The 26890-nt window shown below is 37.8% G+C and overlaps 1 protein-coding gene across 2 annotated transcripts in view; it reads right to left on the reverse strand.

Annotated features, from left to right (window-relative positions):
* The window catches only part of st3gal3b (ST3 beta-galactoside alpha-2,3-sialyltransferase 3b), a 108193-nt gene that overhangs the window by 62652 nt on the left and 18651 nt on the right, over positions 1–26890 (reverse strand). The window contains exons 3-6 of one of the 2 annotated variants that reach the window (XM_038269953.1): positions 21951–22013; positions 21459–21500; positions 16876–16915; positions 7521–7613 (exon numbers count right to left, since the gene is read on the reverse strand). In XM_038269953.1, the coding sequence (XP_038125881.1) occupies positions 7521–7613; positions 16876–16915; positions 21459–21500; positions 21951–22013 (238 nt within the window). The remainder of the gene's footprint in view (positions 1–7520; positions 7614–16875; positions 16916–21458; positions 21501–21950; positions 22014–26890) is intronic. The other variant, XM_038269952.1, reaches the window with a different exon arrangement.

Genomic DNA, 26890 nt, shown 5'->3' on the forward strand with positions numbered 1-26890 from the left:
TCTGCTGCTATAGGCTTAGACTGCTGGAGGACATAGGGACCCCTTTTCTTTATTGTTTAATTCTATCTTTGTTCTGCGGTGTTTGTGAGTTCAATCCCTAATCTCGACATAATCTCTTTCATTTCTTTAACATGAAAACTGGCTCAGAGCTTGTCTGTTTAGTCGTTTCCCAGAAAGAGTATGGAGCTACTTTACAGTTACCTTTCCTAAGACGGAATGTATTTATAGATTAGTTTTTCTCTTTATTTTGTATTTCTTCCTCTGTCTTCTTAAACTCCACACTGATCCTGGTTCTACTGGTTTCTTCTTGTTAAAAGGGAGTCTTTTCCTCTTCGCTGTCGCTAGCAGTTATCAGGCTCCTCTCCTGTGGAACCAACTACCAGTTTTAGTCCGTGAGGCAGACACCCTGTCTACTTTTAAGGCTAGGCTTAAAACTTTCCTTTTTGATAAAGCTTCTAGTTAGAGTGGCTCAGGTTATCCTGAGCTATCTCTATAGTTCTGCTGCTATAGGCTTAGACTGCTGGAGGACATAGGGACCCCTTTTTAATCATTCTGCTTCATTCTATCTCTATTCTCCCACTCTGCAGAATCTGTTAGTTCAATCTCTAACGTTCTCCTCTCTCTGCTTTTTCTCATAGTAGCTTCATCTGGTCTGTTCCTGTTTGGCTGTGACTCCATCCTGGAGAGAAATATCAGCTGTGCTGCTGCCATCAACACCTTTGTTTCTAGATGTTGGAGCTTGGCCTGTTTTTCAGTGTAGTCCTGTTTCTCTGACTGTGACTAACTGGATGTGCTTTCTTCGTCCTCTGACATGGGAGCTGGCTCGGAGCTCGTCTGCCTGGCTGTGTGTTTCCTGGACGGGGCCGCCTTTTACAGCTGCTTTTGTATCTATGCTTCTTTTTCTATGTCTGCTTCTGTCTCCTTGAACCCCAGTGGGCCTCAGCAGATGGCCGCTCACACTGAGCCTGGTTCTGCTGGAGGTTTCTTCCTGTTCAAAGGGAGTTTTTCCTCTCCACTGTCGCTACAAGCATGCTTAGTGTGAGGGATTGCTGAAGAGTCAATGAGTCGATGCAAACAGCTGGTTTTCCTTAGATAGAAAACTTTGTATCAATCTGACTGGATGATCTGGTTGAACTGGAAAGTGCCTTGAGATGACATGATGTGAATTGGCGCTATAGATTAAACTGGATTGAAACATAAAGACAGTAATCAGGGGTGCATTATTGATTTATTATTGATCTGTGTTGTGATCAGGTCTGCTTTTTGTAAATGAAATCTTTTTAATAATTATATTCTGCTTTGTAATCCAGGGCAGAATCAGTTTTTTTATTGGCTGTGGAAAAACGAACAAACAATAAAACACAGCAGGTCTCCTCTTTGCTCTCTATGCTCCGACTTCAGGCAGGAGTTTAAACTATTTTAAGCAAATGGCTGCAATGAAACAAAGAGTGAAAAATGTAAAGGGGTCTGAATACTTTCCGTACCCACTGTACTCAGAGTGATATTTTTAAGTCTTCTGTAAACGGTTGAACTGCAGGAAAAGAATTCCTTGCAAGGGATTAATAAAGTAATTGCAATTTTAAGAACGGTTGATGGAAATCAGAAACTGTATCTGCATTTGGTCCTTTAAAGACTCAACAGGACGATGCATTCGCTTGCGTTTGATCAGAGGTATGCTGCCATTGATGCAGCGCTGTTCTCTTCTCAGAACCAGACCACCAGCAGCGCATTTCTCAAATCCCATCCGAAAGCCCTGATGTCTGGCGCTGGGGAGCGGTAAATACACACATTCTCGGCAGCCTTAAACTTACGGCTCCTTCAGCTTCCAGAAAAACGCAGAGACGAAGGCATTTGGAGCAGAGGAATCGGAGAGCGCGCACCTCCGTTTCTCAGCAAGAATCTCGGGGTAATCATAACACTGCGATGGACTCGTATGATGGACGCCAATCCCTTAAACACAGCGACTAAACAAGGGAGGCCTTCCGCTAAGGTTTAAGGCCTTCCGAGCATCGCAGGCGGCGTTTTGATGTCCTCATTAATCTCTGAATTTAAAGCAGGAGAGCAGAGCCAGACTAGGAGAAAGCGCTCTGTTCCTTTTCTTTTTAACTTGTCCTCACATCACCTGAGGAAAACGCACACACACACCCTACATCCCGCCGAACCAAAAGAAAACTCATTAAACTTAAGACTGGTGAGGCCAGATGGGGCAATAAATAACAAAGACTTATTATGAGTCACCCAGCCCTGACCACCAGTCAGTCCCTGACATCCTGAAAATACAGACAGAGTGCTTGATGTTAAATACAAAGCGAGGTTCTCCCGAATCAGCCGGGGGGGGGGGGGATGCATTGTGCTCATTTCCTTTCGCAGGGTCCATCTCTCACGTTCGATATTTTCATAACCGTGCCACTTGAAGTTCACAGCCGCCACTTGATTTAGGGTTCCAACACAAACAGTTTTGGGTGAAGCGGAGGGGAAGAGGGAGGTGTTTAAAACAAATGGGACTCTGCAGGGCAAAGGGGCTTCAGAGAAGACAAACAAGGAGGAAGCAGGAGATGATTAGAAGGGGAGCCACAGGACCTCGGCCGCTGGAGGTTAAGCAGCTTTCTCTGAGCGCTCACGCCCGTATGGTCTGAAAACTTATTAGCTGAATTATCCTTTCCTTTAGACCAGAGCTGGCAAGATCACATTTTAAATATGGAATTATTACACACTGTTCAATAAATGATCATTGTTTGCTATCTCTATTCTCCCACTCTGCAGAATCTGTTAGTTCAATCTCTAACGTTCTGCTCTCTCTGCTTTTTCTCATAGTAGCTTCATCTGGTCTGTTCCTGTTTGGCTGTGACTCCATCCTGGAGAGAAATATCAGCTGTGCTGCTGCCATCAACACCTTTGTTTCTAGATGTTGGAGCTTGGCCTGTTTTCCAGTGTAGTCCTGTTTCTCTGACTGTGACTAACTGGATGTGCTCTCTTCATCCTCTGACATGGGAGCTGGCTCGGAGCCCGTTGCCTTTTACATTCGCTTTTGGTATCTATGCTTCTTTTTCTATGTCTGCTTCTGTCTCCTTGAACCCCAGTGGGCCTCAGCAGATGGCCGCTCACACTGAGCCTGGTTCTGCTGGAGGTTTCTTCCTGTTCAAAGGGAGTTTTTCCTCTCCACTGTCGCTACAAGCATGCTTAGTGTGAGGGATTGCTGAAGAGTCAATGAGTCGATGCAATCCACTGGTTTTCCTTAGATAGAAAACTTTGAATCAATCTGACTGGATGATCTGGTGAACTGGAAAGTGACCTGAGATGACATGATGTGAATTGGTGCTATAGAAATAAACTGAATTGAAAAAAAACAGTCGGTTCAGGTGTTTTATAAAATATTTAAATCAGGAAATTGTCTATATACCAAACTGAACGATTGTTGTTCTCTAGTTCATAAAATACTTTAGATTTTAAAATTGAAATATTTTCAATTTATTTTATTTTTTTATTAAAAAATTCAACGTATAACATGGATGCATTAAAACCTCATTTTATTTCAGTGTTAAATTCTGTTAAAAGTAACTTATTATAATTAAAAATATGTCTGGACCTTCATTGGTTGATGATTTTTAATTGGTTACCCCTGATCTATACACTGGAAAAAATGGAAATCTAGATGCGTTTTTTTCCCCCCTAAAATAAGTGCATTTGTTCTTTGATTGAGGAGGTAAAAGACACATTTTGCCAATGGAACAAGACAATTTACATTTAAAATAAGAAAACACAATTACATTGTCTTATTTTAAGTGCATTTTATCAAAATACCTTCTTTTAAGAGTAGAAATACTAATTCCATTGGCAGAAGATTTTATTTACCCACTCAAATTAAGAGTAAGTACATTTAATTTCAGAAAATTTTACCTATTTCTAGATCGTTTGTACAGTGTACGTTATGCAGCGGGGCGGGAGCAGAGCGCTGCCTCAGGAGGAAATCTGTCTCCACTGAGGCCGTCAGTGAAAGTGATGTTTAAAATGTTCTTAAACTCCCTGAAGATGGATGAGCCGACTTTGGATTCCATAAAACACTATGGATCAACTGCAGCCGATACAACAGCTCCTAAAATCATCCCTGTCTGTGGAACCGTCACACTAGACTCCACCCAGTGAGGATTCGTTGCCTCTTTACTCCTTCCAAATGAAATGTAAAAATTACCTTTATCTGCTCAGACTCCTGAACGACGGTACTTTTTGTCCTCTCAGCTGTGGAACATTGAAATGTTCCACCAACTCAAGCTGCAGCTGATTGTGGTAAATTTATTGATTTTCTTCCGACCTTACGGTTCCTGATCGGGAGGTGGTGGTCGTTACTCTCTGTAAGCTACACTGCGCAGGACGCACCATGAGACCAAAACTCCTCCCGATCAAAAAAATTCTCGAACGACTGGAGCATCGGCCCGAAAACGGCAAAATTGATCGTACGGTGTAGGTCTGGCTTAAGCTGATCAAAAATCGGCTGAAATATTTCTTTAAATGCGATGCTACGCTCAGACCGCACGCAGCAGCAAAAACACGCATGCATTTTTATTATTTAAAGAAAATAAAGAGCGTTCTGCTTCATTTTTTAAGCTTGTACAAGTTTAGTTCTGATGCGCGGCCGAAGCATCTTAGCTGCTCTAGCTGCACGGTGGTAAAGTGGGTCTGAGCGCGTTGGGCGGAGCTACCCTATCCTTTCTTTGCCTGGAACAATGGCGGCTATATTTGCTGTGATCAGTGGGTCATCTTTACCGTTGACGGGCTGCAGCCGTGTCCCGAATTATGTTTTCCAGCCACTTTTATAGAAATTAGCATTTTCCCCATTTCTCTAGCTTTTTCTGCGCCTTGAGCTTCTTTTCCAAACGCACAACTTTACGATCAACTGGAAGCAGTTCCACGCAAAAACACGGAACCAGTTCATTCTAATCTAATATATCTGACGAAATTGTTTTTATAAACTTTTTTTTATATATAAATCATTTTAAATGCTACTTTAATGCCAATTGAGGCCTTAATTAAAAAAATTATAATTTAATGACTTGGTGATTTTTACAGAGCCCCTAAAGGGACATGGAGGGGAAAAAAAGAACTTTTGCGAGATCCAGTAATAGTTTTGCGAGATCTCTCAAAGGTATTGCAGGATCTCGCAAAAGTTTATTTTTCGCGAGATCCCGCAATACTTTTGTGAGATCCCGCAATACTTTTGTGAAATCTCTCAAAAGTATTGCAGGATCTCGCAAAAGTTTATTTTTCACGAGATCTCGCAATACTTTTGCGAGATCCCGCAATACTTTTGCGAGATCCCGCAATACTTTTGCGAGATCCCGCAATACTTTTGCGAGATCCCGCAATACTTTTGCAAGATCCCGCAATACTTTTGCAAGATCCTGCAATACTTTTGCGAAATCTCGCAATACTTTTGTGAAATCTCGCAATACAACTTTCTGAGATCCCGCAATACTTTTGCGAGATCCCGCAATACTTTTGCGAGATCTAGCAATACTTTTGCGAGATCCCTCAATACTTTGGCAAGATCCCGCAATACTTTTGCGAAATCTCGCAATACTTTTGTGAAATCTCGCAATACAACTTTCTGAGATCCCGCAATACTTTTACGAGATCCCGCAATACTTTTGCGAGATCTAGCAATACTTTTGCGAGATCCCTCAATACTTTAGCAAGATCCCGCAATACTTTTGTGAAATCTCGCAAAAGTTTATTTTTTGCGGCATCTCGCAAAAGTTTTGCGGGATCTCGCAAAAGTTTATTTTTTCCCTCCATGTCCCTTTAGGGGCTCCGTAGATTTTAATGACCCGTGGACAGTGGGTGTGAAAGTGACCTGGTTTTCTTTTCCAATTAATTCTTATATTGCGCCAATTATTTTTTATGTTTTTAAGTGAGAAAATCCACCTGACCTATCTGTCTGTTAATGATAGTTTTATCTTAATTGGAAATTATAACCCTTTTACATATTTTATTTTTTTTTATATTTAAATCTAAAACAATCTTGTAAATAAATGTCATAATGTTGACATAATGTACTTGAGGTGATGTAACAAGTACATTTCTCTGCTGTGAGATCAATAAAGTCAATCTATCAATGGTCAGTATTTCATATATTTGGCAAAATGGTTAAAATATATTGAAGATTTTTCTTTCTTTTATATAACTATTTAGCCCTTAATATAATGTAAATGTTTACTACTTCATTTCCAGGTAGTGGATTCTAACTCATCCAGTTTTCTTTTATATATAACTAATCATTAACTTTTGAGTAATAACTAGCGCCATTTTAGTGAAGCTGCACCAAAGTTTACCGTTTTTTGACTCATTAAACTTTTTTAAAGGAAAATCCGGTCACCAATAATAATCAATGGATCATTATCTATACATAAAACTAATATGTTTGAGGTGGAAGGTGGCAATAGTGTTTTTTTTTAACAAACATGGATGCCTCCAGTAAAGCACATTGACATTAAATTGCTCTGAATTAAAAACACTGATCATTTATTGAACAGTATGGAATGATTTAATATTTAAATTACGTTCAGAAGTTAAATTCTGAATATGAGTGGACTTTTCCTTTAATTCCCTTTTTTTACTAATTCGGATCTATTCTCTTGAACATCTTCCAGAAGTTGTTCACAGGAAAAAAATCTAAATCTAGATCAAGTCATTTTTTCTTAAAATTAGTGCATTTGTTCTTGGATTGAGGAGGTAAAAGAGACATTTTGCCAATGGAACAAGACAATTTACACTTAAAATAAGAAAACAAAATTGCATTATCTTATTTCACATGCATATTATCTAATTATCTTATTTAAAGAGTAAAATTACTCATTCCATTGGCAATTTTCCTACTCAAATTAAGTGTAAATACACTTAATATAAGACATTTTTACTTATTTCTAGATAGTTTTTTCCAGTGTTCATGCTTAGCCTTAGAATGCTAATAAAACAGTGTCCTATAGATGAAGCTGAGATGCTGAACAGCAAATGAACACCCTGAGGGGTGCAAAAAAAAAAAAAGAAAGAATCAAACGAAGAAATGACATCAGGCTGCAGAGGACCGTGCGGATCGGGGGGGGGGGGGGGGGGGGGGGGGGGGGGGGGTTGGTTGGTGGATGAATCAGGACAGGAAGCGTGTGTCGCCCATTGAGAAGTCTTTAAAGGCTCTATGATACGGCGGAGGAAAGATGGTGGACCTTTGTTTGGGTGACAAATGTTCTATTGTGCACCGAACACGAACACAGTTGAGTTCTTGTGGCTGAGAAGTAGACGATAAAAACACGATTGATAGTAGGATCAGATTGGAAAGGAATGCAGATTCTTTTCGACCAAAAAGCCTTTAGGCCGTACCAGGCTATAGGAGTGACATCATGTATCTCGGCATGCCTCAGACAACTCATTAACATCTACACATCAAATCCATGAAGACATCTCAGGATCTGGCTTTTGTTGAATCTCTTGTCATGTATAAGAAAAGCACTTAGATAAAGCAGAGAACTCACTTCGGATAGATGGATGTCATCTTGGCTGCTGCGTATCCCGGTTTACAGACCCCTTCGCTGAGGTTGCCATACTTGTATGCCAACTCCTGCGGCCTATACGTTAACAGAAAACAGGGAAACATCCATCAGACGCACCATAATAACTCATTAGCTCTTATAGAAACAAATTGGAAACCTTAAAACTGAGCTTGTCAAACAATCTCCAGGGGGAGACAGAACTGTCGATTGCTTAGGAAGTTTAATAAGTCAGTGACAACTTTTCGTCTCATCTGTGTGTGGCAAGACAAAACAACGAGACCTTGTTTAAATAATCAAACCGGCAGTGCTAAGTCTAGAACCTCCCGATTACTACCAGCGTCATTAATAACCTGATGCACGCCGCGGTTCTAGTTCAAATAAACAGGGAGGAGGAAAAAGAGCCAAAGGTTTCTGCTCTATGTGAGGTCCACAGTCAGAGCTGGCAGCAAGAAAAGCCTCGGCTAAACTTTTTTTATTCCACTAAAGGGCTGCAGCTGTATGGAGTAACTTTTGGTCCATTATTGCTGCAGTCAAAGAACAAATAAAAAGGTTTTGTAAATAGAAATAAAAATTAGAAAAACACTCTGTAAATGTAAATTAGGAAAACATAAACAAACAAATGGAATAAAAACACTTTTGTAAATGAAAAAAAAAAAAAACATGTTATGGAAATTTGAAAAAAAAATTCTTAAAACAAAAAAAAAAGGTAATGTAAATAGAAACTCCCCCTCAATTTGTTTTTTTATTAAATATATATTTAAAAATGTATTTATCTGTTCATTTATGACTAGTTTTATATTTTCATTTAAAGATTGAGTTTTCTTTTTTTTTTTTACGGCACTAATGGTTCATTTTTTTGTGCAGTAGGCTGACAGTAAAGGGTGTATGAGAGGGGGGGAGAGACATGCTGCAAAGGACGAATTCGAACCCGAGTCGGACCCTGTATGGAGTGAATTTATATATATAAATATAGATTTAATTACTTAATTTGACAAAGAATAAAGTAATATTCACAGCCTATCATAGCCTATAATATGTAACACTATTTCATTTTTTATTACAAGACTATGGCTGACAAGTTTTCAATGAGATGAAAACATTTAACGAAACCATTAAAAGAATCTGTCAAACTTACCCATCAAAGTTAGGGGGCGGTTATCTAACACCTGATTGGTCACCCTGCACATTAAGGCGAAGCAAATCGATAACAGAGACTCGATTCCCGTTAACCCCGCCCCCTAACTTTGATGGGTGAGTTTGACAGATTCTTTTAATGGTTTCGATGCACTGCGACACAGGACCATGAAATAATTAAATGCACACTGAAATAATTAAATTTTTATTTTTTAATAAAATGAAGATGTATTTTATTAAATTAATGACACATTTATATATTTAATTCCTTATTTATTTAATGAATTACACATTTAATTTATCGCTGTATTTATTTATTTAATTGTGGCACTTTATATTAGTGACGTGGTTTTAATTAATGAATGACACATTTATTTATTTCATTCCACATTTAATTAATTATTGACACATTTAATTATTTATTTAATGCTGTATTTATTTATTTAATTTTGGCACTTTTTATCCTCCATAACGAACAAGGAGCCGTTGGCTTTCAAAGTTAAGCTGCGTTCACACCAAACACAGCAGGAGCAGCAAAAACGCGCCTGCTCCTTCATTTTTGATGCTTGCTTAAGTTTAGTTCTGACGTGAAGTACCGCTAGCTCTGATCTCCATTTCTTTTGTTTTATTTGGCAAAATGTTAATTTGATTTGTGTTTATCTGACTGTGTTCATTATTATTCCCCCATTGAATGAAAAAAGTCAGAATTTATCATTATCTAGAGACTATTAATAACAGGAGGTGAAATGCAGCTCTAGACGAGCTGAGCGTGTGGTGATGTCATCAATAAGCTTCTGTTCCAATTGACCCATATATATGTGCTGCGTGCTCGCGTTCTCGCCAAGTCCAGACTTTCCTGTGTTCTTGCCAAGACCGGACTTGAGGAGAAAGCAAGTCCGTACTCGCATTCTCGCGAATTGAGAAACAGCCAAATATTGACAGGGATAACTACCTTGACGCCAACCTCGTGAGACCATCCTGATCTCGCGAGCTTTCAAGGTTTCACTCGCTAATCAGTCTGGAGACTCTCCGTTAAAGAAAATTTGGATCCGTTCACCAAACGAACGTCCAATCAGCGTTGGCTTTGAGGCGGGTTGAGGTGTGACGCAACGAGAAGCGCGACAGTTCAGTCTAAAGAACATGGCGGCTTCAGCCGATGAAACTAGCGTTAGCGTGGCTATCGAGCAAGTTTTATCAGAATTACAGAGTATTTCTTCACTGAAAGAAGAGCAAAACACTGCTCTGGAGGCTTTTCTCAGAGGAAAAGATGTTTTTGCTCTTCTCCCGACTGGTTTCAGCAAGAGTTTGATCTATCAATTGGCTCCTCTTCGTCGTCGCTCTGTTAGTACGTCATATGCTTCGTTGATCTGATTGGTTTATTTGGCCCGTCTATCACCAACATAGGCCAATCAGCTAACCAGTATTTTCGCCCCTTCCCAAAATTACTTCAACGGAAGGTTTCCAGATGGATATGCGGAGCAAATCCATCTGGAAACCTTCCATGGAGTCAGGTTACCTTGACGCCAGCACATTACAGTTGTTTTGATTGGATAGCGCCTCCTGCTGTCGGTTAGTTAGAATGACGATTCTTTATTTAACATTGGACTTTTGGCAGAAACTTGCCACGGAGTGCGTAGAATTGTCTGGAACGTGAGGAGAGGCTGTTTTGTATGTGAGCAGAGATCATTTTGTACTCTGGGACCATTTATATTATATTTTGAGTGCAACGTTAGAGTCCGGCTTGTAAAACTAATTTTTTGTCTTTGCAACATTTAAGAACAGTTTGTAACACAAGTTTTATTTGTGAACAATAAGATTTATTTGAAAGCAACATATTTATTTGTGATAAGATTTGTTTGTGTGAAACATTCTTTATCTGTTTGCGCAACGTGCTTTACGTGTGTGCGCTACATGCTTTATGCGCGTGCTTTACGTGTGCGCGCAACGTGCTTTACGCGTGTGCGCAACATGCTTTATGCGCGTGCTTTACGTGTGCGCACAACATACTTTACGCATGCGCGCAACATGCTTTACGCATGCGCGCAACATGCTTTACGTGTGTGCGCAACATGCTTTATGCGCGTGCTTTACGTGTGCGCAACATGCTTTACGCGTGCGCGCAACATGCTTTACGCGTGCGCGCAACATGCTTTACGCGTGCGCGCAACATGCTTTACGCGTGCGCGCAACATGCTTTACGCGTGCGCGCAACATGCTTTACGCGTGCGCGCAACATGCTTTACGCGTGCGCGCAACATGCTTTAAGCGTGTGCGCAACATGCTTTAAGCGCATGCTTTACGCGTGCGCGCAACATGCTTTACGCGTGCGCGCAACATGCTTTACGCGTGCGCGCAACATGCTTTATGCGTGTGCGCAACGTGCTTTACGCATGTGCGCAACATGCTTTATGAGGTGCTTTACTTGTGCACGCAACGTGCTTTACGCATGTGCGCAACATGCTTTATGAGGTGCTTTACATGTGCGCGCAACGTGCTTTACACATGTGCGCAACATGCTTTATGCGCGTGCTTTACGCGTGTGCGCAACATGCTTTATGCGTGTGCGCAACATGCTTTATGCGCGTCCTTTACATGTGCGCGCAACGTGCTTTACGCATGTGCGCAACATGCTTTACGCGCGTGCTTTACGTGTGTGCGCAACGTGCTTTACGCGCGTCCTTTACGTGTGCGCGCAACGTGCTTTACACGCGTGCTTTAAGTGTGTGCGCAACGTTCTTTACGTGTGCGCAACATGCTTTATGCGTGTGCGCAACATGCTTTACACACGTGCTTTAAGTGTGTGCGCAACGTTCTTTACGCGTGCGCAACATGCTTTATTGTTTTGGCAGAAAGTTCACTCCATACCACAGACTCCATACATGGGCCGTGTGTGTTTTAAACTTTTAAAACTGTACTTTACAAATCAGTTTTTTTCATCTTCTAAAATTTGTAAAATAAAATCAGAATTAAAAAATACTTAAAAAACAAAAGTAAACAAGAAGTTGCTCTCTAAACCTTTTCTTGATGAAGAAATTTCACATCTGGATTGAATTTTTTTCCTTTTTCTTTCCATTACATTTCTTTTTACAAAAACCTTTTTGTTTTAACGATAAAGGAACAAAATTCCCCCCATAGAGCAGGGAAACCCTTTAACCTGCTGCAAATGAAATCTCACTCATCCTACTAGCATCAAATAAATGATCCATGTTGCAAACTAAATATCAGCGCTAAGATGAATTATAACAACGGATGGGTTGTGCTTGGACTCATAATTAATGGCACTGTAGATATAAAGCAAGTCTCTGTTTTATATAAACTTGGCGGACATTAAATCCAACCTGAGGTGTGTGTTGACGGAGTGCTTATATGGTGTGTGCGCAGTGTGAGGACAGACGCTTTGAAGGTCAGGAAGCCAACGGCAGCTTATAAAAGGCTCCCTGATGACCACCCAACTATAGCAGGTCAGAGTTAAATGATAACATCCAAGTCCAACAGTGATTACTACCTTATCTTTGCATTTCTCACCTGAGGCAGTAGTTAGATACATATTTTTAAGTATATTTTCACATTTCCTCATTGATGAACAACCAAAAAAAGTGACAAATCTTTTTCTTTTTTAAAGAAATTATGATGCAAAGCTTAAATAAAAAATGTCTGCTTTTGGTTTCCAGATAGCGGCTTTTCTTTGCTATGAAAACGAGCGGCTGAATGATGGCGGTAAAAAATATATAGGGCTATTATTAAAGGGTTTTTTTTTTTTTTTTTTTTTATAAAGTATTGGTAACTAATACACTAATTGATTATTTATATTATTTCAGCTGAAGATATAGACTCTAGAATATCCTAAAAGAACCCTGAAACTGTACAAAAGTATAAACATTTAGCATTAAAGATGAAAACCTTTTTTGGTAAATATATTCTAACCAAAACTCCCAAAGTTGTTTCCTTTCAGCTTTACCTGCATCAAATTTTGCAAAGAAAACAAAGCAGAGTTCTAAAGCACTTTTAGTTTTGGTTGGTTTTTGGCTCCCCTGGTGGACAAAAGCTGTATTGTTTTGCCTGAAGACCGCATTTCCCATGAAGACCAGCCGCATTACACGATCAAATCCTGATCTTCCAGTCGTCTGCAGTTGGAATAAACCTAATTTCGGTTTCCAGTGGCTGTGTGAAAAGATAAGGCTAAGCTAATGAAGCTAACAGTGTTATATAATGATGTTGAGAATCAGAATCGTTTAACTACGGTTTTCTACCGTATTCCTGCACAATTTATGAATGTTGAAAAACTAGTTAATGTTGCTTTAAGCACCATTTGCAATCAGACAATTAATTAATTAACAATTAATAAAAAACAACAAGAATTGACTGGTTAATCGATTTGCAAAATAATGGTTAGTTGCAGCCATCAGACATTAATAATGGAGGGCGCAGCAATGCATGCGCCTTATGTGATCGCACGGCATTGCTGCTGGACGCTCTAATAAATCAGAAAACTAAAAAACGACGCACGACTATTGCCCAAAAATTTTATCTAATACGTCTATCTCTAGTGACAATAAACCGATGATGCGCCACGGCTTCAGTTTTCTACGGAGGGAATTTCTGTCCAGAGTATGTTTTCCAAGTGGAAATTAAAAATAAAGAAAATGCAATACGGAAATAAAAACTTCTGAATCTTAATAAAATGTTGAGGAACAACATAATTGTTTCATATATTTTTTTTTTTTTTTTTCCCCCAAACTTTAATTAGAAATGTCTTTTTCTGTTTTCCAGAGTCCTATAAACTGCATTTCATTGTTTTATATACATATATACGTGTGTTTGTCAGAGGAGTCCAAAGTATTAATCTTTATTACTCTATTAGAATATACTGGTGAAGGTTCTCAGTCATCCAGGTCATAGTTTAGTTTAGTTTAGTTTAGTTTAGTTTATTTAGGATCCCCATTAGCTGTAGCAAGCTACAGCTATTCTTCCTGGGGTCCAACAACAAAACATGAAATAAAAAAAAATTACAAATGAAATAAAATTATGTGGACATTAAAACAACATTTCCCATAATCTATACATATACATATATACATACACACATATACAGATACATATATACATATACATATATACCCATATACATAAACAGAAACAATCCAAACTAATCAAAACAAACTACAAAGCACAGCAAGTGAAGAAGACAGTCCTAATCATGTTTTACCTCTATATTTAATAAATGTTCTTTCAATGATTTTTTAAATTTCCTTAAATCAGTTATCAGTTTAATGTAATTCGGCAGTAAATTCCATGCTTTCATACCTCTATACATAACAGTTCTTTTTAGGGCATTTGACTTTACTTTAGGCAAACTAAAGTTTCCTTCAGTCGCATGCCTAGTCCTGTATTCGTGATTTTCTGAACTAAAAGTAAGGTTTGTAAATAACATATAAGGTGTTTTTAATACAGATATGTTTCTAATCATAACAGTCAATGAGTATGAAAGTCTGTCTTTAACCAACAACCAGTTTAATTTTTTATGCATTGTTATGATATTTGTCCTTAAATCACACTTCAATATTATTCGGGCAGCTCTATTTTGTACATGTTGTAGTTTATTTAGCATCTCTCCTGGGGCATTTGACCAGACGACTGGGCAGTAATCCATATGAGAAAAAATCAATGATTGGATTATCATTTTAAGAATATGTGGGGACATAAAGGTTGCATGTCTTCTTATGACTGTGATTCCTCTACCCATCTTTGCAATCATGTTATTAATATGTTTTCTCCATAATAACGTGTTATCCACCGTCACTCCCAGAAGCTTGGACTCATGCACATTCCTTATCGAGACGTTATTGATATTAATATTCAATATATGATTACTGTTTACGTTGTAATTTGACCTCACAATCATGCTGTTAGTTTTTGCTGTATTCAATACCAGCTTATTTGCTTTCACCCATTTATCCACTCCCACTAGTTCGTTATTCATAATAATTTCTAATTCATTATTTGTTCTTGCTGATGTATATATAGTGGAATCATCTGCATACATAATTATTATTATAGTAATACCAAAAAAGTAGAGCAATCAACTGGACTTTGTTTGCAAGTTTGAAGACGTTTCTCTTCCATCCAGCAAGTTTTTTCCAATCCAAAGGGCTAGACCATTAAGAGCTTTAAAAACAAACAATAAAATTTTAAAATCTATCCTAAAAACAACCGGTAGCCAGTGCATTGAGGCTAGAACAGGTGATGTGGTCACGTTTACGTGTGCCAGTAAGGAGACGGGCAGCTACATTTTGTACCAACTGCAGACGGTGTAAAAGTGAGCGGTCCAAGCCAGCATAGAAAGAGTTGCAGTAATCCAATCTTGTATTAATAAAAGCATGGATTACGGTCTCCAGATCTTTTTGTAGCAGGTATCCTTTCACTTTGATAAAATTCTTAACTGGTACGACCGAGCTAAGCTGGCGATCAAATTTCAACCTGTCATCAAATATTACACCTAGATTTTTTACTGATGATTGAATGTTAGGTGTAAGAGGGCCCAAGAAGCCAGGAGGAAAAACTGCTGGACTACAAACAAACATTAGAATTTCTGTCTTACTTTCATTCAGATTCAGAAAGTTTGAGGCCATCCATGATTTAACATCGTTTAAGCAGTTAGATATATGTATATATAAATGTTAGGGATGCACGATATAATCGGCCCCCTATCGGTATCGGCCTTAAAACTGAATATCGGACATCGGCCACCCCACCGATATTTAACCCGATATTTGATCAGATTCTGAGTTTCTAAAGTCTAAAAAAAAAATAAAAAATACTTCTTCTTTAAAAACTTCTTCTTTACAGACTTAAAAACTTCTAAAGACGAGGGAAAAAATATTGATCCATTAAAATATCCCAATATCTTCATATGCTGATATATTGCCATTTAAAAACACCATATCAATCTCTTTTACTAATGAAATATTGCTATATGTCATCGTTATGCTACGAAATCCCCCGAAAATTCACCAAATGTTGCCATATTTTTATATGTTGATATATTGACGCGGTATCGATCTATTTTACTAACAAAATCTCACAAGAATTTGTAACAGAACGATGAAATTTCACGAGATTCTGAAAGTAAAATAGATCGATACCGCGTTTTTAAAAATCTATTTGATATCAGCATATGAAAATATATTTGAGTATATTATTTTTCAAAGTGTCAGAAATGGATAACAAAACTGCTATTTTCAATGACTACTTATTTTTGTCCAGCTTTAACATCGGTATCGATATCGGTTATCGGCTACATGAGTTTTAAAATATCGGCATATCGGATATCGGCCAAAATCCCAATATCCTGTATCCCTAATAAATATATATATAGGCAAAATCCTTCGTCATCTTCACAGTATTTACTTTTTCTACACCTTGAGCTTCTTTTTCGAACATATGGCTTCAGTTCCGTGCAAATATATCACGATATATCAGACGGAATTGTTTTTATAATTTTTTTTTAAATAAAGCATTTTAAATGCCACAATAAATCACATTTAATGAATTTTAATGCCAATTAAGGCCTTAATTTAATATTTAATTACTTTTAATGATTTTTAATGACCTGCGGAAACCCTGAATATACGGAGTTGAATTGACTCTGAATTACAGGCTCTGACCAGAAGAGGGCGCTTGTCTTTAGATCTTAATGTCCACAAATCATGACAGAAAAGATATTTTAGCACAAAGATTGATATTTAAAAAAGAATTGTAGGGACCAGGAAAGGAGTTCAAGGAAAACGGGGACATTTTATTAATATACGGAGCAGAAATTAGAGATAATTGTAAGAAAATGTAAGAAGTAGAAATAAAAAGATTTACTCCAGTAAAGTATTGATAAGCTAAACTTTCTACTTAAGGTAACAACTCTTTGGACTTTGTTAGTTGACCCCTCAGGCGTGTGTGAATTATTAATGTGTTTTTAGGATGTCGTCAGTCTCTGTTGATCTGTTATTTTTAGGATCAGGGGATGAAAAGTTTGGAAACTTCCCTAGATAACGGAAAATTTGGGTTAAAGTTTTCCTCTGAAAGCAGTGACTTCATTTTTTTTTTTTTTTAGACCAGATGTTGCATCTCTTATTTACGACATGTGCAGCACATGGAGAATCCATGAACCTGTCTCATTAAATGAGTATTTAGGAGAAGGAAATGTACTCACAGTTTTGCTTCCTGCAGCAGAAAACCTTGCTTATCGTACACTGCAAAAAAAACAAAAAAACAAAAAACAGAAACAAAATATTAGTCCATTAGATTTGAAGAGTGCCATCTTTTTTTGGCGTGGGGGCGGGGCTTTCTTGTAGACATTCACTACGTTATTTCAACTAGCAGCTGAGTTACTGTAGTTGTAAACAGCGTGTGCGGCTTCCACAGGGAGAACAATGCAGCGTATGGAAAAAGTAAAAGCATCTGGATTAAAGGAGACAACACAAACAAGCGAGGTTGAGGCAGAGGCCAGCCAAAAATAAACAAAACCCATCTGTTGAGATAAAAAAAAATGAATAAACAAATATTAGAAACAGTCGGAGGATCACCTATGGGTTTCCAGTAGGTGAGGAAGGGCAGAAGAAAACAGACTGCAGGTGAAATGAAAAGTTCAGTTGGATTTGTGTGATTTCAGAATTCAGGACATGACCTTTTCACATTATTTCTACCAGCGAAATAATGCGACGTCATCTGCGATTAATCCGTGTGACGTTAGCTGAAGTTAGTGCAGAATTATTCCTGTAAGTAAGAGAGAGAGAGAGAGTCTCGTCTTCAAAGAGAAGCTGGCCAACAAAGATGGAGGGGGGGGGGAAAGGGACGACGGGAATGCTTTTGGCGAGGAAACTGAGGAAGAATCGAATAGCGCAGCTCGGGGCAACAAGCAAGGTGAGAAACTTGTGTTTGAGATTTCCACTGAAGCATCACGCAAGCCGTGGTTGGAAGGCGAGGCAAACGTGGAAGACGGCAAGTATGATGGTGGAGATTCTCAGTCATCCAGGTCAGAGTCATTCCAAAAGAGTTAAAGTTAAGTTAAGTTAAAAAAACAATCCACTGGACTTTTTTTTTTCCCAAGTTTGAAGACGTTTCGCTTCTCATTCAGGAAGCTTTTTCAATTCAAAATGTCTGGATTAGCGTTGAGTTCAAGGTTTTATAGAGCAGCCCAACAGTTAGAAAACATATACTTTGAAGCTGGAATACCATCTCCACTAGAGATGCACGATATTGGGATTTTGGCCGATATCCGATATGCCGATATTTTAAAACTCATGTAGCCGATAACCGATATCGATACCGATGTTAAAGCTGGACAAAAATAAGTAGTCATTGAAAATAGCAGTTTTGTTATCCATTTCTGACACTTTGAAAAATAATATACTCAAATATATTTTCATATGCTGATATCAAATTGATTTTAAAAACGCGGTATCGATCTATTTTACTTTTTCTCGTGAAATTTCATCGTTCTGTTACAAACTCTCGTGATATTTTTCAAATTCTTGTGAGATTTTGTTAGTAAAATAGATCGATACCGCGTCAATATATCAACATATAAAAATATGGCAACATTTGGTGAATTTTCGGGGGATTTCGTAGCATAACGATGACATATAGCAATATTTCATTAGTAAAAGAGATTGATATGATGTTTTTAAATGGCAATATATCAGCATATGAAGATATTGGGATATTTTAATGTAGCAATATTTTTTCCCTCGTCTTTAGAAGTTTTTAAGTCTGTAAAAAAGAAGTTTTTGAGGAAGAAGAAGAAGTAGTATTTTTTTTTTAGACTTTAGAAACTCATCAAATATCGGGTTAGAAACTCAGAAGCTGATCAAATATCGGGTTAAATATCAGTGGGGTGGCCGATGTCCGATATTCAGTTTTAAGGCCGATACCGATAGGGGGCCGATTATATCGTGCATCCCTAATCTTCACCCTTAATAATTGGAGTCTTTGAGGTCGTTATTGGCCTGCAATACCTGATACTGGTCCATTCCTCTGACAAGGCAGTCGTTAAGGGTCATTGTTGGCCTGGCTGACCTGCAGAGATATTTCGTTCCCCTGCATAGAGATGGGGGTTGAGATGGTAGCTGGAAGGAATCAACTCTATCGCTGCTTTGTAGGTTGAGTTGAGTCCACCCCCTCTGATTAAGGTTGGTTTTTCTCTCTTAACATAAATGGCTTCCTTCACGCCTCTTTCGAAGAAGCGGCTGTTCCAACGGTTGCAGTTCCGAATTCTCCCGAGTGGTGCCCGACTTTTCACGAGTGAATAAAGTGAACGCGATTGGTCTTTTATCAAGGGGGCGGGATTGTTGTGGCGGAAGGTTCGCAAGCATGTTTGATTTTTGCCAGTTTGTAGGAAGCATCTTGCTAACCAGTTAGCAACTTAGTGCTAGCAGGTTCCCAATGGGAAATTCCATTGGGACCAAGTAGCACTAAATTGGTGACTTAGAAACGACGCTGTCAAGGAACGCTATGGACAGAGGAAACATGCAAGAGGAGGAGAGTTTAGTGTCGGAGGTCGTGGATGAGTCTCCTCCGTCATCCATTTTTTATTTAGAGGAGGAAAGCGGGGACGAAGATGTTGTGGAAGAGGACGCCAGGGCGGCAGAAGCTTGGTTTGGTGTAGAAGGCTTCCAGCCGTACATGTTTGAGCCCTTGCCTCACAACGCTGCCAGTTCTGTTAGCTCTAAGATTTCTTACTTCGACCGTTGCGTATATTCGCTGCGACATATGAATCAAGATGCTATGACCGAAAACATTTGATTGACAGATGACCGTTGATATTAACCTGACTCCGCCAGATGGATTTGCTCCGCATATCCATCTGGAAACCTTCCGTTGAAGTAATTTTGGGAAGGGGCGAAAATACGGGTTAGCTGATTGGCCTATGTTGGTGATAGACGGGCCAAATAAACCAATCAGATCAACGAAGCCTATGACGTACTAACAGAGCGACGACGAAGAGGAGCCAATTGATAGATCAAACTCTTGCTGAAACCAGTCGGGAGAAGAGCAAAAACATCTTTTCCTCTGATAAAGCCTCCAGAGCAGTGTATTGCTCTTCTTTCAGTGAAGAAATACTCTGTAATTCCGATAAAACTTGCTACATAGGCACGCTAACGCTAGTTTCATCGGCTGAAGCCGCCATGTTCTTTAGACTGAACTGTCGCGCTTCTCGTTGCGTCACACCTCAACCCGCCTCAAAGCCAACGCTGATTGGACGTTCGTTTGGTGAACGGATCCAAATTTTCTTTAACGGAGAGTCTCCAGACTGATTAGCGAGTGAAACCTTGAAAGCTCGCGAGATCAGGATGGTCTCACGAGGTTGGCGTCAAGGTAGTTATCCCTGTCAATATTTGGCTGTTTCTCAATTCGCGAGAATGCGAGTACGGACTTGCTTTCTCCTCAAGTCCGGTCTTGGCAAGAACACAGGAAAGTCTGGACTTGGCGAGAACGCGAGCACGCAGCACATATATATGGGTCAATTGGAACAGAAGCTTATTGATGACATCACCACACGCTCAGATCGTCTAGAGCTGCATTTCACCTCCTGTTATTAATAGTCTCTAGATAATGATAAATTCTGACTTTTTTCATTCAATGGGGGAATAATAATGAACACAGTCAGATAAACACAAATCAAATTAACATTTTGCCAAATAAAACAAAAAAAATGGAGATCAGAGCTAGCGGTACTTCACGTCAGAACTAAACTTAAGCAAGCATCAAAAATGAAGGAGCAGGCGCGTTTTTGCTGCTCCTGCTGTGTTTGGTGTGAACGCAGCTTAACTTTGAAAGCCAACGGCTCCTTGTTCGTTATGGAGGATAAAAAGTGCCAAAATTAAATAAATAAATACAGCATTAAATAAATAATTAAATGTGTCAATAATTAATTAAATGTGGAATTAAATAAATAAATGTGTCATTCATTAATTAAAACCACGTCACTAATATAAAGTGCCAAATTTTCTTTAACGGAGAGTCTCCGGACTGATCTGCGAGTGAAACCTTGAAAGCTCGCGAGATCAGGATGGTCTCACCAGGCTACGTTGATATATGATTGGCTGAATTTAGGTGTTCAGGCTGATGATCTTTTAAATAGAAATTTTCTAAATTTTGGGACAATATGGTCTGATAAAGAATACATTTATATACATGTTTAAGCCAGAATGATTTGACATTTAAACATGATTTCCCAACAACTTTAAGGTGTTGGTGGAGGTAGCCCATCCGTGTTTAGCCTGACACCCATTATTAATGGGTGAAACTGTTTTTCCGTTTTCAATTTACATGTTTTCTAAGCCATTACAAGGCTTTTGTTGTTTTGCTCTATCAAAGCTTGAAACTCAAAGCTAATCCAGACATTTTGAATTGAGAAAGCTTTCTGAATGAGAAGCGAAACGTCTTCAAACTTGGAAAACAAAGTCCAGTGGATTGTTGTTTTTTAACTTTAACTTTTTAAGAGTGGAAGATTGTAAAAGCAGCTTTAGGAGAGGGAATTAAACCAAAATGTTTTCAATCAGAAGGCAGCATTCATACCTGTTTTTTTAATTCGTAAACTGGTTTAATTCATAATTTTTAAGCAATAAATCTGACAGACAAAGCTTCCCGACCCCCTATAGAAAAGACTGGTTTATGACCCCGGTTGGGATATCTACCCCACAGTTTTCTAGGATAGAGTCATTTCCTTTTTCTAAAAAGTGCAGAAACAGGAAGGAGGTCGATGCTTCGGCTTTGCGGGGGCAGCACATGTACCTGGCTTTACTATTTGTCCAGCGTTGATTTCATTTTCCAGCTCTGAAACAAAAAAAGGGGTCAGTGAGCACCGTTTGAGTTCAATAAGGAGAGGCAGAATTGGACTTGTAAAAACGAGGGCCGACTGCAATTTCTCTGAACAAACATCACAAACCCCCCCCCAAAAAAAGGTTAGCGCTTCAGTCCCAAAGGTGTGAGTTAAGATTGAAAGCCCGAAAAGCTCCACTGAGGTGGAAAATTAACTGCAAAGGAAAAAAAACCCACCAATAAGTGCCCGTATGATTGCCATGACGACGGAAAATTAAGATGCACCTTTAATGAACAGATGGAGGATTGAACACAGACAAAGACGACTAAAATGAAAGGAATAGAAACGCTTAGTTAGAACAGATTTATACTCCATGAAGTGGGGGGGGGGGGGGGGGGGGGGTATTAGTCAAGTCACTTTTCTTGGAAGCAGTAACGCAGAATAAATTCTCCCGGTTCCTCTACCTGCAATTCGTATCACTGCAGCACCTTTAGTCAGCTCTACAGATGTCTCCACTGCAACTTTCTCTGTAAACAAAAGGGATTCAAACTGGATAAGATCAGCCAGGGTCATCTGAACATGACTCAGCACCACCACAGTAAATCAGAAATGGAAATAAAACAGCAGCTTTAGCCAAAAACAGAAGGTAGCTTCACAGAAACGGGAGCAGGCAAAGAAAGGAAGGAAGGAGACGGAAAAAAACAGACATCCTAGCTGTTTTCTCCTTTCTTGTATGTTTGGTTGCAGTCCTAAAACCCCGTTTATCCTAAAACACATGGGAGGAGTCGAGATCAACTTCAGTTTAAAAAAAAAACATGCTAAACATGCCCGCAAGTCTCCTTAGACCTTTATGATGCCAACCCACAGACCAGCCTAAGGGTGCATTCACACAGGGCGCGTTCTGGGCGTCAAAAAGTCTGGTTTACATGCAAGGTCTATGAGGGGGCGGCGTATTCAGAGCGTCGTAGCGTCCGACGCTAGTGCGCTGGACGCAGGAGCATCAACCAAACAGAAAAGACAGAAACTACCTGCTGCCATCGCTTCTGCAGACATTCTGCAGATGAAAAATGAAGAAACATTAAGGGAGTTCAACTCCAAACGTTCAAAAGAAAGCTGGAAGAATGGATTGTTGTGTAGAAGGAACAGAGAGGAGCTCTGATCATTATTGCTGCACTAAAACATTTTTTATGAACTATGGAGAAACAGTTTAGAAATACCAAAATTAACTAAAAATGTTTAAACCTGCCGACAGAAAATATTGCATTGTTTATTCTGGTTCTTGCAGTTTTTACCACAAACCTTAAAAATGCTTTCTATTCATTTCCAGGCGTTACTAATGGCAGCGCTGCCTCCCAGCCGTATGCTGGAGGTCTGGAGCTCGCAACAAGAAATGGGATACTGGTGAAGATTCTCAGTCATCCAGGTCATAGTCATTCTAAAAAAACCTACTGGACTTTATTTTCAAGTTTAAAGACGTTTTACTTCCCATCCAGGAAGCTTTTTCAATATAAAAATCGAAATTTTTGATGTAAATTTATGAGAATAAAGTCGTATTTCTACGAGAATAAAGTTGTACATTTACGAAAATAACATCATAAAATTATTAATATAAAATCGTATAATAATAATAATAATTATTATTATTATAAAATTGTAACATTATGAGAATAAAGTCGTAAATTTATGAGAATAAAGTCGTATTTTTACGAGAATCTAGTTGTACATTTACGAAAAAAAACATAAAATTATTGTAAAATCGTAACATTACGAGAATAAAGTCATGCATTTATGAGAATAAAGTCGTACATTTAAGAAAATAGTGTCATAGAATTATTATAATAAAATCGTAACATTAAGAGAATAAAGTCGTACATTTACGAGAATAAAGTCATACATTTAAGAAAATAGCGTCATAAAATTATTATAATAAAATCGTAACATTATGAGAATTAAGTCGTAAATTTACGAGAATAAAGTCGTATTTTTACGAGAATAATGTTTTACATTTACGAAAACAACATAAAATTTTTATTATAAAATCGTAACATTACGCGAATAAAGTTATACATTTTCGAGAATAAAGTCGTACATTTAAGTAAATAGCGTTATAAAATTATAATAAAATCGTAACATTATGAGAATAAAATCGTAAATTTACGAGAATAAAGTCGTATTTTTACGAGAATAAAGTACATTTCCGAAAACAACATCATAAAATTCTTATTATAAAATTAAAACATTTATGAGAATAGAGTCATTAAATTATTCTAATAAAATCGTAACATTAAGAGCATAAAGTCGTACATTTATGAAAAAGGCATCATAAAATTATTCTAATAAAATTGTAACATTTACGATAATAAAGTCATACATTTACGAGAATAAAAACTTACATTTATGAGAATAGCGTCATAAATTATAATAAAATTGTAACAAGAGAATAAAGTCGTACATTTACGATAAGGTCATACATTTACGAGAATAAAATCGTACATTTAAAAAAATTAGCGTCTAAATTATATATAATAAAATCATAACATTAGGAGAATAAAGTCGTACATTTATGAGAATAAAATCGTAACATTAAGAGAATAAAGTCGTACATTTACGAGAATAAAATCGTAACATTACGAGAATAAAGTCGTAAATTTATGAGAATAAAGTCATAAAATACGAGAACAGTTGTGTTTTACGACCAACTCTTACAAGAAGCACTTTCTTCCCTAAAATGAAGATTGTCGTCATCTTGTGTAGTTATACTTTAGTAGTTATACTTTCACAAATAAGGAAATATTGAGACTTTTAGCATTAAATTATTATCAGTATGATAACTTTGAAACGATTGTTAGGATGACTATGTCTGTATGGAAGCCATTTATTCTGGAAGCTTCCTTTCTGAAACAGGTTGTGGTTTAATGACTTCATTCTTGTAATTTTTCAACTTTATTCTCGCAAATTTACAAATTTATTTTTTTAATATTTCAACTTTATTTTCATAGTATAACTTAATTCTGATAATGTTGCGATTTTATTCTCATAATATGACTTTATAATGCTGAGGCATTTTTCTCATAAGGTTATGACTTTATCCTCATATTGAAAATAAATAAATAAAGAAATTCTGGCCCTACTACTGTAAAGACCATGCAACCTCTGGGGATTCATTATGCTGATAAACTCCTGATCATGTTTGAAGGACTCAAACAAAATAAAATATATTTTCAGTTGCTGAAGTTCCAGTTAAAAATTATATTTATGAATTTAAGGATTACAACAAGAAGAACAAACTTCCTCTTATTCGACTCAAGGCTGGACTTTAGAAGAATGAGGAAGAAAAAAAGATGACAGTTTTCTGTCACAATAACCAGAGAACAGCTGTGACACCATTTCATCCAGATGCCAATGATTAGTCAGATACAAAAAAAACGTTGAACTTTTGATTTTTGTCGAATATAAACTTTTATTCTTTAAAAACAAACTCCGAGCGCCACATGACCTCCTCCCCCGAGAGCTCAGGAAGATCAGATTCCACCAATTAGTGAAGCTCAGCCGGCGCGGCTGAAACCGTATAGGTGGATCACTACACCTCAGAGAGGAGAAAAGTTGATCCCTGATGTCGAAAACTGAGCTGGACTTAAGAATATTTATGGCCGGCTCCTTGTGCAGCTGCTGAGCTCGATGCTAATGAGATTCAGAGCAGAGGGCCGGAGCAGCACACGTATGAAGTGGGGAGCCATATTAGTGCCACCGAGGACAGACCGCCTGGCCTACACCTGGAACCAGCGTCTCTCATGAGGTCCTGTTCTCCTAGGTGATGAAACAGACCGCCATGTTTTCCCCAACGGTACGCAGATTCAAGTTCAGCTGCTGAAAACTGCACAAAAATAAAAAAAAATTATAAAAATTCATGTCCTCGATAAGAAAAAATGTAAAATAATGAGGAAAAGAAAGAAAAACAACCATTTCAAAATTAAACATCCATTTTTAAAATCGTTTTAGAACGGAAGTTTTATTTAAGCAAAATATTAAATTAATCGTGTATTAAATACTACATTTAAAAATTTTTTTTTAGAAAGTGAAAAATGAAATAAGCATAATAGAAGTTGTTTGGAGTTGATAGGATAACAGGGTTACAGGCAAAAGCTGGCAGCTTTTATAATATATTAAAAAAATAAATGTTGACGCTTTACAGGGCAAGTTAGCATTTTTTTATCACTTGCATCCCCCCCCCCCCCGTCCCTCAGTGAGATCTAGAAGCACAATATCTATATCCAGCATTCAGCAGATGCTGCTATATGGCTGTGCTTCTTATTTTGGCATTTGACCAATTAGATGAGCCCTTGACTGATAGATTCCCTACTGGAAATTAAGCCGAAAAACAGTTGACAAGTCAGGAAAAAGGGTAAAAATCTAATTGAAAAGTAAAAAAATAAAGTTAAAAAGTTAATAAGCCAAGTTAATAATTATATTTAGGTTTATAAACTAAACAATGTAAGTGCCAGCATCAGCATTATTGCCTCTAAAGTTATGTTGGACCAAATAAAAATATGCGTTTTTCATGAATTTCTTATAGAATCAGTTTTGTTATTTTTCTAAGTATATTTGGGCAAGTTCCTGCTTTTTTTTGAGGAATTGTTTATTTTTCTATTCCACAGGCTCCATATCCACAGCCATTTGTTAAAGGTTCAGGAAAAAAATTAACATAAAATTAGTGTTGCACCGATGCCATTTTTTGGCCCCGATACCGATACCCGATACCTGGCTGTGCAGTATCGGCCGATACAGATACCATAATAATGTAAAATAATTGCCATAATGGCTTTGTCGAGCTGCTGCCTACCTTTGTGAAGCAGGAAAAAATCTAATACAAAGTGAATCCAGTAGAACTTTTTATTGCCTACCAGGAGTGGGTGACAATAGTTGAAGAAACTTATGGCTCTCAAAATGGTATCTGTGCCCTATTTGTTGGTACTCGCCGATACCGATACCACCATTTTAGGGCAGTATCGGGGCCTCGTCCGATACTGGTATCGGTATCGGTGCAACACTACATAAAATTAAACTCTTCAGATAAAAATCTTAAAAGGAAAAGTCCGGTCAGCACAGAATGATCAATGGATCATTATCTACACCTAAAACTAATACGTTTGCGGTGATTTAATGAATTTAAAGTTATTCCATAAAAAAAAAATTCTAAAATTCTGCTTTTCAGGAAAGTATCTCCGCTTTTTTTTTGGAGTGAATTTTGTTTCATTGTTGTTAAAACAAAATAAATGAAACTACAGCCTAAAAATAAGAGAAAAAACATTAAGTTCATATAAAAAAAGTTTTGAGTTTGTGTAATAAACCATTTTGATTAAACTCAAATCTGAATAAAACTTAAAAAAAAAGTCATTTATGATCA

This window comes from Cyprinodon tularosa, unplaced genomic scaffold (genome assembly GCF_016077235.1).
Source record: "Cyprinodon tularosa strain WSP-4 unplaced genomic scaffold, ASM1607723v1 ctg744, whole genome shotgun sequence".
NCBI lineage: Eukaryota > Metazoa > Chordata > Actinopteri > Cyprinodontiformes > Cyprinodontidae > Cyprinodon > Cyprinodon tularosa.